The following is a 13,511-nucleotide window of genomic DNA, read 5'->3' as shown; positions in this document are numbered from 1 at the left end:
GTTACCAAGGTATACCTACAATTTTTTTTATGTGATAGGTGGCAACGTCAGTGAAGTCACAAGTGCGCTACCAACCTCTCCGATTGGGCCTCCGGTACCCTCACTCTTCAGCGAAACAGCGCAAGCGTTGCTTCACGCCGGTTTTCTGTGAGGCCGTGGTATCACTCCGGTCGAGCCGACCCATTCATGCCGAAGCGTGGCTCTCCCACGGAAAAAACAATGCTAGCGTATTAGTGTCACTAGAGAACCGCTGGACCGTTTAGTGATTTTTGGTAAGTACTTAGTAGCTTTATTTTAGTTAAATTAGAACCAAAAGCTGGTCAGCCGTTATCTCTAAACGCCTGGTTAGATGGTAACCTCAATAAGATATTTTGATGCGGGCATATGCTGGCTGTGTTTTTTTTTTGATCCAGCATAGACATGACATCAGAATGAAATACATTTCCAGGATATAAAAGATGGTCCGACTCCTGTATTTATGTCTGACCTTATAAATGACACAGGTATAGACGCACTGTCAATACCGGATCGCTGGTTCCGATTTTTGAAACTGTTGAACGATGGTGGTGCCCCTCTGTCAATGAGTTTGGTGGGACAGTTCAGTGTAGGGGGTGTAGGTCATCTTTGACCAGTCTTTTCTGACACTTGATAGTTATTTTTGACACAAAAAGGTCATGTTTCAAACGATGTCATGTCATCATCAGGGCTTTCTCCACTGGAACACGACTATATCATATTTCCAGAGTCAAATGGAGGATTTGGTCTTCACTCCCCATTGGTTGTGGGGGGAGGCCTGATGTTCCTTGTCCCTTAGTCGCCTCTTACGACATCCACGGGAAGAGTGGGGGTGGTTCTATTCTACTCTGCCGGAACCACGCGGCTAATGCCCGTATTCACACACATTACTATGAGCTCTCACAGTGCGCGTGGACCCACAGGGTGACACACGAACCAATCGCAGCTCTATTCCACGCTGTGCGTCCGATTTGCTGCTTCACTTAAGCAAGCATCGTTTGTGAATACGGGCTTAAGCACATACACGGTGTGCATTTTTTTTACTTTTTGATTTTTTATATTTTTTTTTATATTTTGGAGATTTTTTATATTCGATACGTAAACGACATTTTTTATTCCAAACCAATAGATTGAGGCTTATTATTAAAATAATGTTATGGTTACTTGTATACAGTTTCCTAACGAATAAGTAAGAAGAGATCATATTGCAATAAAAAGATGGCACGTTTAGAAACAAGACCCAACTGCTATTTTAATAAAAAATAGAAAACCGTAACATGTTTAATGACGTCGCAGATATTAAAATCGACTTATCTTTGCTATAAATCTAAAAACACATTAATTCAATATTTCTACAATTAAAAGCAACTGTAATAATTTTAGTAAAACTAAACTTACCTCGTCCTCCAGTTGTAGGGTAGCCGATGTCACACAAATTGGTACATTTTAAAGTGAAAATATAACAATTAATAAATTATACCCTTGACAGGGTTAAAAGTATTAATAACTTTCTTAAACTGTTGCCTAATAAATATTTCGTCAAAAAGAAAATAATAACGGAAATTAATAGAACTGAAATGTAATTAATTAATAATACTAATACGTTGGCATGCCTGAGTTGTTGTACTTATGGACAGTTAAATGTTCCCAAAAACTTATTAAAAAGAGAGAAAAAATAAATAAAACAAAAAAGAAATCAAGAATAAATGATATTTATTTAAACGAAAAGATTAATCAACAAAAAATGAGTATGTATATTGTCGAATAACTGCTGCCTTAACGAAAAAGGCCACAAATGCAGTTTTTGTAAAAATCACTCTTTACATTTTTGTTTGAATTTTTTCTTCGCCTAAACGAAAAAGGGCACAACTGAAGTTGTTGAAAAATCACTCTATTGTTTTCTAAGATCATTATGAATGTTAAAAAAGTACATGTGTGTACACTATCGTGACCTCTGTGAAACACACATACAAGTTTAAAATATTTTTATTAGTTTTCTTGATTTTACAGAATATTCGATGTACCCTCATGCGTTATGGCGGTAATATAATCCAAGATGTGTCAAAATCATAGATCATGACGTAAGAACAATGCTTAAAAACTAAAGTCATTTTTGTAATACTTAACATGTAATAATAGCAATCCAAATTAATCTCTTAAATATAAAAGTAAGAGTTAGGCCCGTATCATGAAGCCCGCACAGTATTCATCAACACTAAAAATGCCAACAAAATTGAGTACCTCCTTCTTTTTGAAGTCGGTTGAAAATAGATTCAAATCAAATTTTGAGGGTAGATTAATACGAAAACAAATAACCTATAATGATTTTTACAATGAAACATAACACTGGAGTTTTTGTAATTTAACTATAATGTGATTTTTACTTCAAAGTCACCAATATTGTATGAATTTATCGCCCGTATTCACAAACATTACTATGAGGTCTCACAGTGCGCGTGGACGCACAGGCACACGAGCCAATCACAGAGCGCTATTCAGCGCTGTACGTTCGGTTTGTTGCTTCACTTAAGCAAGCATCGTTTGTGAATACGGGTGTAAAATGACTACAATCTCATACGCACAGTACATAAACACTGCATAGGTGGGACGCAAAAAAAATCTAAGCTCACAGTCTAACATTGAGATGTATTTGAAAAACTACTTATAAGTTTTTAAACCTATATCTATATCGATTATTTGAATATTGAAATGCTACACATCCATAACGTTATAATATGTATACTAACACAAAATAATCAGAGATACACGTACAGTCTGTGTCATATAGTTCGCGACACCCAAAGTAGCCAATCGAGTCGCAACACGTCTTTGTTACAATAGGGATGATGACTGGGAAATGAAATTGAAATTCTATTTAGTCCGTCAGACGGATAGTAAAAAAAATTTAGAGACATATTTTTTTCATAATCGAATAATTACAGTATTATATTGAGTTGAAATGCCACGTGACGTCACTTTTGAGTAAAAAATCTACTCAAGCGTGACGTAACGCGCCATTTCAACTCGATGTAAAGCCCGGTCCGTGAGCACGTAGAATTTTGTCCAATGACCCCAAGCTACCCATCCTTATCGCTCGCGCGTAATAATGTTGCTATCGTGCTCGCACACTAACTGCGGGTGCCAGTCGCACAGTCGCGACAGCAATATAATTACGCGCGAGCGATAAGGATGGGTAGCTAGGGGTCATTGGACAAAATTCTACGTGCTCACGGACCAGACTATAGCACTGTTATTATTTAATTATGAAAGAAAATTAAAAAAAATGAGTAATATTTTCTAATTATCTGTCTGACGGACAAATAATTGAAATTTTGTCATCTAGCCTATTTGTTGTCAACTGTTTGCCCACTTTGGGTGTTACGAACTATTTGACGCGGACTGTACATATTAATTAAAGAAACAATGTTGTACTTAAACCTTAGGCTTCGTCAACTTATAATAGACTGAACTGTACAAAGTAAAGTAATCAACAAGTAACTATAAGTAGGGACATAGCAGTATAGATCGTTTCATCCACGAAGACGCGCCCCACCATTCTTCCGCTAATGTTTGAGTGTTATCGGTACACGCTAATTGATCCATGAGTGCACACGCACGCTACAATAATGCCGCTCGGATTGCTCGAATCAAACTCCCCAAAAATTGGTTGGGCGCGTCTTCGTGGATGAAACGATCTATAACTATTGTCGAAATAACCTAAATAACAAAATGAGAATGTACAATAAAATTTTGGATGACCCGATAGCTATATCATGAACTAAGCCACCAAATATAAGAAATTAACAAAATATTTTGTTACTAAAATGCAATTTTAAGATTTTTAGCGCTAGCAATCAAAACGGAACGGTGTTGCCAGTAAAATAAACTTGTGTTACCATGAAAAATAAGTTTTAACAAAATATTTCTGTTAATTAAATGCAATATAACGTTTTTTAGCGCTAGCTAGTTTGTTTTAGTGGCAACATTTCCATTTAGATTAAATGGAAATGTTGCCACTAAAATAAACTAATGCTAGTGTTACCATTGAAAATAAAGAAGTTTATGTTTTTAGTTTTGAAGCGTTTGGAACGTTATGATGTAATAGAAAAAAGGCAAGTTCATAATATGCTATCTGGTGGTATGGCATTTTGACACTCATCAACTCAGTATCGAATCGGCAACGCGTAACTTCTTGATGCTAGAAAATCGGTAACTGGCGGATATAGTACCGATAATCAAAGCTTAAAATCTAGATTCAATTTCAGCCAGTCAGATAGATTCTGCCTTTTGATTGGTCTAATTATTGAAATTCAACCAATCGAAAACCTTAATCTACGCTAAAATATGTATGTATCGAGATTTGAAGTTCGTTCTTTAAAGGTTGTTACACACATAAGCGGGCCGACATTGTCGGTTAGGCCAGGGCTTCCCGTGACCCATCGCGGCGTCCCACTCGTAAGGACGTCGTGAGGGTATCGAAAATAAATTGAAAGAAATGAGAAACTCGTAAAAAACTAATTAAATTTTTGGAGGTTTGCTTTTAAAAAGCACCATTAATAACCCTACCACTGCTTCGGGTCAATAAATGGGCCAGTGCTGTGTAGGGTGTGGTTATTTTCAAACTCGAGTCCTATTTTGAGAAGCTGTGCTCAGAGCAAGCACACTCTTATAAGCAAAGCCGACCCGAAAAAAATACATTAGCGAAAAATTCGGAATATATAAACGCTGACCAAGCATTACTATCCAGCGAAGAAATACTCTTCGGCTCACGGACACGCTTTTATTTATGAATAAAATTATTTATCTTTCAACTTTAGTTAAAATAAAACCTAGAAATATCGTAGATTTCACCAAAACTCTCAGAATTTTATCTGACTCACTCTGGAACGTATCCAGAGAGGTTGCACCATGATAGTCAAGGAAAAAAATAATGAAAAACCGAGAGTTATAATCTCAAGACTCAAAAGAAAAACGCCGAAACGTCAAAAACAGCAAAAATTCAAGACAAGGACATATTACCTGAATCTGTCCTTTATTTTGTCACTGGACCAGGACCACAAAAAAAACAACTAATAATATACTTAATGCTGAATGTCCAGAGACATTGCATTACCTTTAAGTAATTTTATTTTTATTTTTACGATTTGTAAGCACTATTTAATAGTCTAAACAAATAAAGAAAATTTGAAAAGATAGAAAGAAAAAAAATATTGCTAGCACCCATAACACGAGCATATTAGTCGCTTACTTTGGGACTAGATGCCGCTGTGTGAAATTGTCCAAAAATATTTATTTATTTATTAAAGAACTTATTACCCCGTTTGCCGATCGATGCCAGCCCGCTCATGTGTGTTATAACCCTAAGAGCTCTTTCAAATTAGAGCCCTCGCCCACGGCAACTTTTTCATCGCTACTAAAGCGCGTTAGACGCATTTGCAACGCACTACAGAAGTGATGCCAACACAGCAGCGCGACTGCATCGCTACAAAAAGTCGCCGTGGGCGAGGGCCCTTAGAGTAGGCGCACACCGTTGATTTTTAGTTGGACGATAGTTGTGCCCGATTTTAATTTGTATGAAGAATCGGCCAAATCGAATCGGCGTAGTGTGCGCACTCCCATACATGCCCATACTGATCAACTGCCCGACTAAACTATCGGCCGACGAAAAATCAACGGTGTGCGCCTACACTTAGACGTTTTGAGACGGACGTTTGTAGTGCGTTTGCGAGGCCGCACACTCTGTTGGTAACTGTTTTTATTCCAACGCAGTTGTAATATAATTTTCAGTGTGCGGACAAACGTCGCTCTCAAAACGTCTCATCTGAAAGAGCTCTTACCTACAAAAAATTGGCGATTCAATACCGAGTTGTTGCAACAATTATACCCGTTTTCACCATCAATCCTTAATTTTTAAGTGACCCCTATGGTAACAGGAATTTTGTTTTCACATGGGTCACTTAAGAATTAGGGATTGATGGTAAAACGGGATTAATTACAGAGTTATTAAGCAATAATTAGACCCCCATGGCGCTTAACAGTCCCGGCGCTTCTACGGTGTACAGACCAGGTTCTTTCATCTCACACTTGGTGACAATCAGCTCGCCTCGACCTTCTTTCATCTTCATGTGCTTCATAGCCCAATCTATTTGTTCCGAAGTTGGTTTCTCGGGAAAATCTGAAAAAAAAAAGAGGCCGAGTTGAAGAAAGATCAGGTGCGATTGTGGTCAAATACCTGCCTGGTTATGTATAAAAAAAAAGATTTTGAAAATTAAATCATCATCATTTCAGTCATAGGACGTCCACGGCTGAACATAGAATGAGCTATCTCCACAGGTCACTGAGCTACTTCAACAGGTCGCTGAGCTACCTCATCAGGTCGCTGAGCTACCTCATCAGGTCTCTCAGCTACCATACAGATTACAGGTCACTGAGCTACCATATAGGTTACTGAGCTACCATAATGGTCACTGAGCTACTTCTAGATCACTAAGCTACCATACAGGTCCATGAGGCTGAGACTGAGCCACCTTAACAGTTAGCTGAACTGCCTTAGAAGTCCCTGAGCCACACAGGTTAACAGGTCTCTGAGCTACCATACAAGTCCCTGAGCTACCATGCAGGCCACTGAGTAACGAACTAGGGCACTGAGCTGCCTTACAAGTCCCTGAGTAACTATACAGGGAATGAGCTATCTTACAGGTCACCTTTAATATCGAGGTGGCTCGCTAGGTCCCTGAGCTACCATACAGGTCCCTGAGCTACTTCAACAGGTCACTGAGCTACTTCAACAGATCCCTGAGCCACTCCAAAAGGCCATCCAGCTCACCTGTAATGTCGAGGTGGCTGGCCATCGCCGGCGCGCGCGCGAACTCCGGCAGCATCTTCCGCAGCGTCTCCACCGGCACGACTAACACGCTGCCGTAGTCCATGAAGCACACCTTCGCTAACTTCGAACCTGGCAGCTGCTCCGATAGGGCCGCTCGGGGCCAGCCGAGATGATATAAAGGTTCATGGGCTACCATACTGGTCCTTGAGTTACCGTGCTGGTCCCTAAGCTTCCTTACAGGTCACTAAGCTACTTCTAGATCACTAAGCTGCTATATAGGTTTCTGAGCTACTTCAACGGGTCACTGAGCTACCACACAAGTCCCTGAGCTACCATGCAGGCCACTGAGCAACGAACTAGGGCACTGAGCTGCCTTACAGGTCCCTGAGTAACTATACAGGGAATGAGTTATCTTACAGGGCACTGAGTATCTATACTGGTTCCTGAGCTACCATACAGGCCAATGAGCAACGACCTAGGGCACTGAGCAACTACACAGGACAATGAGCTACCTTACAGGTCCCTGAGCAACTATACAGGTCCCTGAGCCACTCTACACGTCCCTGAGCTACCATACAGGTCCCTGAGCAGCCATACAGGTACCTGGGCTATTTCAACAGGTCACTGAGCTACTTCAACGGGTCACTGAGCTACTTCAACGGGTCACTGAGCTACTTCAACACGCCACCGAGCCACTGAGCTCACCTTTATTTAATGTCAAGGTGCCTCGCTGGGTCCCTGAGCTACTCCAACAGGCAACTGAGCTACTCCAACAGGCCACCGAGCTCACCTTTAATGTCGACGTCTCCGAGCTACCCATACAGGTCACCGAGCAGTGACCCAAGTCACTGAGTAACTAACTACACAGGGCAATTAGCTACAATACAGGTCTCTGAGCTACCATACAGCTCACCTTGAATGTCGAGGTGGCTGGCCATCGCCGGCACGCGCGCGAACTCCGGCAGCATCTTCCGCAGCGTCTCCACCGGCACGACCAACACGCTGCCGTAGTCCATGAAGCACACCTTCGCTAACTTCGAACCTGGCAGCTGCTCCGATAGGGCCGCTCGGGGCCAGCCGAGCTGATATAAAGGTTCATGGGCTACCATACAGGTCCCTGGACTAACTTACAGGCTACTTCTAGATCACTAAGCTGCCATACAGGTCCCTTAGCTACTTCAAAAGGTCCCTGAGCAACTATACACGTTCCTGAGATACCATACAGGTCACTAAGCTACCTATCAGGTCACTGAGCCACCTTAACAGTTAGCTGAACTGCATTAGAAGTCTCTGAGCCACACAGGTTAACAGGTCACTGAGCTACAATACAGGCTACTGAGCTACCTTACAGGTCACTGAGTAAACTATACAAGTCACTGAGTAACTAACTATACAGGTCCCTCACCTCAACCTCACCTTTAATGTCGAGGTCTCTGAGCTACCCATACAGGTCTCCGAGATACTTCAACAAGTCCCTGAGCCACCGAGCTCACCTTGAATGTCGAGGTGGCTGGCCATCGCCGGCACGCGCGCGAACTCCGGCAGCATCTTCCGCAGCGTCTCCACCGGCACGACTAACACGCTGCCGTAGTCCATGAAGCACACCTTCGCTAACTTCGAACCTGGTAGCTGCTCCAATAGGACCGCTCGGCACCATAGTGGCTCTGAAAGAGGAGATTTGGGCTGAGTTTCTAGTAATAATAATTACGCTCATTTGGGTGAGTCTTCTAGCGACTTGGCCCACTTTTAGCTTGGTCCACTAGTACGAGAGGGGACCGTAGACTGGTTTTAGAATCACGCTGACGCACGCTGACCGTCGGCGCTGAGAGCCGAAATGTATGAAGCGTCGGCGCCGAGCGATCAGCGTCACTCAGGAACGTTCCCTTCAATTACATGCATATTAAACTGTCAGCGCCGACGATCAGGGAGCGGTCAGCGCGACTCTAAAACCAGCCTAAGAAATCCTACGTATCAAATGGATACTAAGATAAGCTCCATGCATAGCACACGTTCAATTTGGCCGAAAGTACAAAAAAAATTAATTGTGCCCAGTTACTAAAAGAAAAAAAAATTCAAATCGGCGATGGATCAAGCTAAAAGTAAAACATAGCACTTCATAGCAGTGATAAGGATGTAGCACACATATCAACCCGGAAAAGGATCGTACCGGTCAGTATTATTGTATGAAACTCCATATTGTAACGCACACTTACGGCCGGTTCACACATGTCTCCGTTTTACTGTTCCGTTTTATCGTGTACGTGTTTTTTCGTCGATGTATGTATTACTGTATACAGAATAATACTCATACAACTACATACGCCATCGACGAAAAAAAACGTACACGATAAAACGGAACAGTAAAACGGAGACATGTGTGAACCGGCCGTTATCCACACCGTCCGTAACGTAAACGGCTCGCCTCGCGGTTGACAACGTGCAACGCCCGAAAGGCGATAAGGTGATCCCTTTCCGAGTCGATAAGTCTGCTATGACCTTTCGTAAAGACGGGGACAAACTTCACCTTCATTGGTTGGGTTATTGGCGGTCAAGCTGTATATCCTGGCTACACAAGAGTAGCAGCGGTGGGAATAGTCCCTTAATAAAGACGGAAAACGTAGTGTTGGCAGGCTCTCCTACTCAATGGACCGACGATCTAGAAATGGATGCAGGAAGAACCTGGATGCGGGCAGCGCAAGACCGGTCGTTGTAGAAATAAAGGATTACAAATAGGCCAAACTGTATTCTTTTTTTTTTTTCAATAAAAATAGTGAAAGATTTATTTGATTATTTACGAAATTATTTAACTAAAACTAAGCTATAACTAGGTATGTCTTATGAAAGGATAAAAACATGTTTTTTTACGCAAAACGTAAATAAGGATAAATGATGATGGACGCACAGGGTGACACATGAACCAATCACAGAGCTAGGCGTTCGATTTGCTGCTTCACTTATGCAAGCATCGTTTGTGAATACGGGCGATAAATTGGAATCGAAAATTATACGCCTATAAAAACTTCCAAAACAAGCTCAACAACAATGGCCGCCCAAATTCCAAAAACGCGTCCAACGTCAAACGAAAAATTGCAAATGGCGGATGCAGCGCGCCACAGGTGCCCAATAATTTTAAACAGCCCGAAACCCTCCGAGAAATGGGTGGGGCGTGCTGTCACTGCATTGATTTACGATACTAGCTGTACTTCGAAACGCTGTTCACGTATCTATTTGTCACCGTCGCACGTACTGACTTCTCGCTTTGCGTGAGAGGGAGGGCAACATTCGAAACTTGGGTAACCCCGCTGTTAACAGCTCCGCCGCCCCTTTTGGCCCATGTCAAGCCTAGCTGACCTGCCATAGGGGGGAATGCGTGCGAGGTTACCCCTCTCTTTCACCCTTTCAGGGCATAATATGCAGGTCGTGTCTGTACGGAAACTGTATTGATTTATTGCTTTACATTATAATAAATAAAAAAATTCTTTATTCAAGTAGTTTATAATTATAGAGTGATGGCGTCCATTTTGTGGGATCAAAAATGCATAACATAGTCAATCTAGATTTTATTTTAAATTTAAAAAATTCACGTTTTTGGAGCCTTTAAAATATTTGGTTTGATACAGGCGAGGAGAAACTATTAATATTAACTTAAATAAAAACAACTTCCACTTGCACGTTAAAGAATAAAGATTATTTTTTAAAAGCATAAACAGAAAAATTGTTTTAATTTTGGAAAAAATGTGTTTTTTTACGATAATATAAAACGAAATCGAAAAAGCCACCTGAACAATATTTGTAAAAACCGAATTTACGTCCATAAAAAAACGAAAATAAAAACTAATTTAGGAATCGGGCTAATATAACAAAATAATAAAATGTTGATAGAATACAAAGTGAAACTTACATGACAAATGTATATAAATCCCTTCGCTTGTTATATTTCTTGTTGTTTGGTTAAATAAATAAATAAACAGTCAAACATCGGTACACGGTTTTGAACAAATCCACAATAGTGTCACGGCACGAGACGACAGCTTCGTGTATGAATAGCAAAACTACAATAACTACAGTCAGAACTATCCAGTTGAATAAGCATAGATATTCCAATAAAGTCAGTAAGGTAGACGTAGTTCCAGATTTGTCGCGATTCAATCCCAGCGATTTTATAAAACAGGGACAAAAGGGATGGTGTAGAAACATCTTCCAGTTAGGCGTGAAGTATTTATATTGGTTTTCATCTTCCTCTTGGTCAGAATCGTCAATTGGATTGAAAATCCGATCCAAATCTACAGGATCTCTGTAATTCGGTGGCGTGGGGGGAGGCGTAAAATCGTCATAATCGATTTCCATGTTCATCGTTGTAAATATCACCGTTTGTAAACGCCAAAAAGTTTATAATACACTCGTAAGTATATCAAATAGGCAAACAACTTCACTGGAAACTTCACAAAACAAAACCGAGCACAACTGAAAAGCACAGTGCAGCGTGCATCGAATGCAACAACGTTATGGCACCCGGCAAGCTTCCTACCCTAGTCTAGACCCCAGCCGCTGTATTGATTTATGCGCCGCACCCTTCACCCCCTTCCACCCACCCCCTCCCCCTCCAATCCCAGTTCAAACTATCCCCCCACCCCTCATGCGTGCGCAGATTTGTTTTCCACCCCTCCCGATGCAAGCTTTCACCCCCTTCTATCCACCCCCTCCCCCTCCAATCCTAGCTCAAACTATCCCCCACCCCTCCCGATGCAAGCAAGGACATTCTGGACACAGGGTGGTGAGGCGGTCTCCCCACCTTCCGAAGCAATCTAGAACTATCTGGGTTCTGAAGGGGTGATGAATCGGTCTCCCCACACCACTCCATCCCAGCTCAAACTATCCCCCCACCCCTCATGCGTGCACAGATTTGTCTACCACCCCTCCCGATGCAAGCAAGGACATTCTGGACACAGGGTGGTAAGGTGGTCTCCCCACCCTTCGATGAAATCTAGGAATATCTGGGCTCTGAAGGGGAGGTGAATCGGTCTCCCCACCCCACTATCCCAGGGATTCTATAATTAGCGCCATGAGAGGCTGCATCGATTTATGGAAAATTTGCGTACATCACGATAACAAAGGAATGTAACATTATGGCTAGGTTGTACCATCTTACTTTGACAAAAGTCAAAAATCTGTCAAACTCCATACAAAAAGCAACGGTTACGGTTAAAATATGGTGGTGCAACTCAGCCTAATAAAAGTCAAAAATGATAGATTTTGTACTGATAATATCACCAATACAGCAGTTAAATGTTAATTTAGTAAAGATATAAAGAAACTCACCGCATATCTTAACATAAATTTCGTAGGAAGCTGATGCACCCATACACGAAACTGATGCACCCATACACAAAGATAATAATTTTTATGATAATCAGGCGACAATACTCGAACGCTTTGAGCGACAAATAGAAAACACTGGCATTAATCGTCAAAATCATTATACAGAAATGGACAAGAAAATCCATGTAGTTGTTTAGATATCTCATTTCGGTTTTACTGATTGACCCAAACAAGGCGCACCGGGGATGGTGGAAGAAATTTTCCTGTACAGGGACAAAATAGTAGTAATACACCGGTTTAGGTGCTTGGTTATCAGTGTTTGGTTCAAAAGCCGCCGAATTTGCAGCCATTTTGGATCACTTCACAAAAAAAACTCAAGAAACAGCCACCACGTGCGGTATTCAATAAGCACTGCTTTGGAATGGCGTGAGCCGCGCGCTACAGGTATTTCGGGGGAAGCAGAGGGGCAGAGGGGCAGGGGTGCTCCCCTCACCCCGCGGGGTGAAATCTAGGTCTATCTAGGAGCTTTATTGATTTATTGCTATGCGCAACAGGCACCCCCCGGATCGGGGGAAGGGAGGGGTGCGGTGTTTACAGGTAACGGGGAGGGTAGTCCCAGATGGGTATTAATAGAATCTAGTGGAGCTGTATCGATTTATTTGCCAATCCCATGACAATGTTCTTAACACATTTGACAATAATTCTTACAAGACAAGTATTACTAACACTTTAAATTAATACTACAAAGATAAACACATCTTAATAGAGTACTATACATACATAATGTACTTATTACATTTATTAATTATAAACATTTTAAGACATATCTACATACTCATATACCAAAAACGATATGAACAAGAATGCAATAATTTTACCGAAGAAAGGGACACATTGGACACATTTAACAAACAACAAACTGCAGTTGACGAGTATGATCAGAAATATTAACAGCAACTGGTAGAAGAATGTCGCAATGGTTACGAAGACTCGCGGATTTGTTTTATCGTCGCTGTAAAACCAAATACAAGGGCAAGTATCTTTCAGCAATAGGGAATTAATTAAATTATTATTTTTTTGCGATGCGTTTACATGTTTATCGAAGAATGCTACTAGAGGGCACAATTCGATCGGTTGACTGCGCATTATACATGGGCACGTCCCCTCATTGAATGGTGGTACGTTACTGCTTTCGCCTTTCATAGCATCTGAACTAGCTTCCGCCTTCATGGCATTAATATCTGCTCTGGCTTCCCCCTCCATGAAATCAGATTCACTATACGATCCATCCTCCTGCTCCACAGTAATAGAGTAAGGTAAATTGGCTTCTTGATCGGCAATGGAACCAGTA

At 41.4% G+C, this 13,511-nt stretch overlaps 2 protein-coding genes across 4 annotated transcripts in view; both read right to left on the bottom strand.

Moving 5' to 3' along the window:
• Positions 1-13,511, bottom strand: part of LOC135085267 (uncharacterized) — a 198,835-nt gene that overhangs the window by 89,850 nt on the left and 95,474 nt on the right. Inside the window, exon 12 of one of the 2 annotated variants that reach the window (XR_010260056.1) lies at positions 6,230-6,247. The exons of the other annotated variant lie outside the window; for it this stretch is intronic. The gene's annotated coding sequence lies outside the window, so the exon portion shown is untranslated. Of the gene's footprint in view, positions 1-6,229; positions 6,248-13,511 lie in introns of those variants that run through there. 2 annotated transcript variants of the gene reach the window in all.
• LOC135085308 (protein vreteno-like) lies at positions 4,019-7,887 on the bottom strand. Of its 2 annotated transcripts, none has more exons than XM_063980098.1 (2): positions 7,755-7,887; positions 4,019-6,190 (listed from the first exon to the last, which is right to left on the bottom strand). In XM_063980098.1, exons 1-2 carry the CDS (start codon positions 7,855-7,857, stop codon positions 6,030-6,032), a joined length of 264 nt encoding a protein of 87 aa, XP_063836168.1. In that variant the 5' UTR covers positions 7,858-7,887; the 3' UTR covers positions 4,019-6,029. The 2 variants fall into 2 exon arrangements, with proteins under 2 accessions (XP_063836168.1, XP_063836167.1); XM_063980097.1 differs by lacking the exon at positions 7,755-7,887 and adding an exon at positions 6,842-6,982.

This window comes from Ostrinia nubilalis, chromosome 28 (genome assembly GCF_963855985.1).
Source record: "Ostrinia nubilalis chromosome 28, ilOstNubi1.1, whole genome shotgun sequence".
In the NCBI taxonomy this organism is placed as follows: Eukaryota; Metazoa; Arthropoda; class Insecta; order Lepidoptera; family Crambidae; genus Ostrinia; species Ostrinia nubilalis.
The sequence above is the reverse complement of the archived record's forward strand: the minus strand, read 5'-3'. Positions and strand labels throughout refer to the sequence as shown.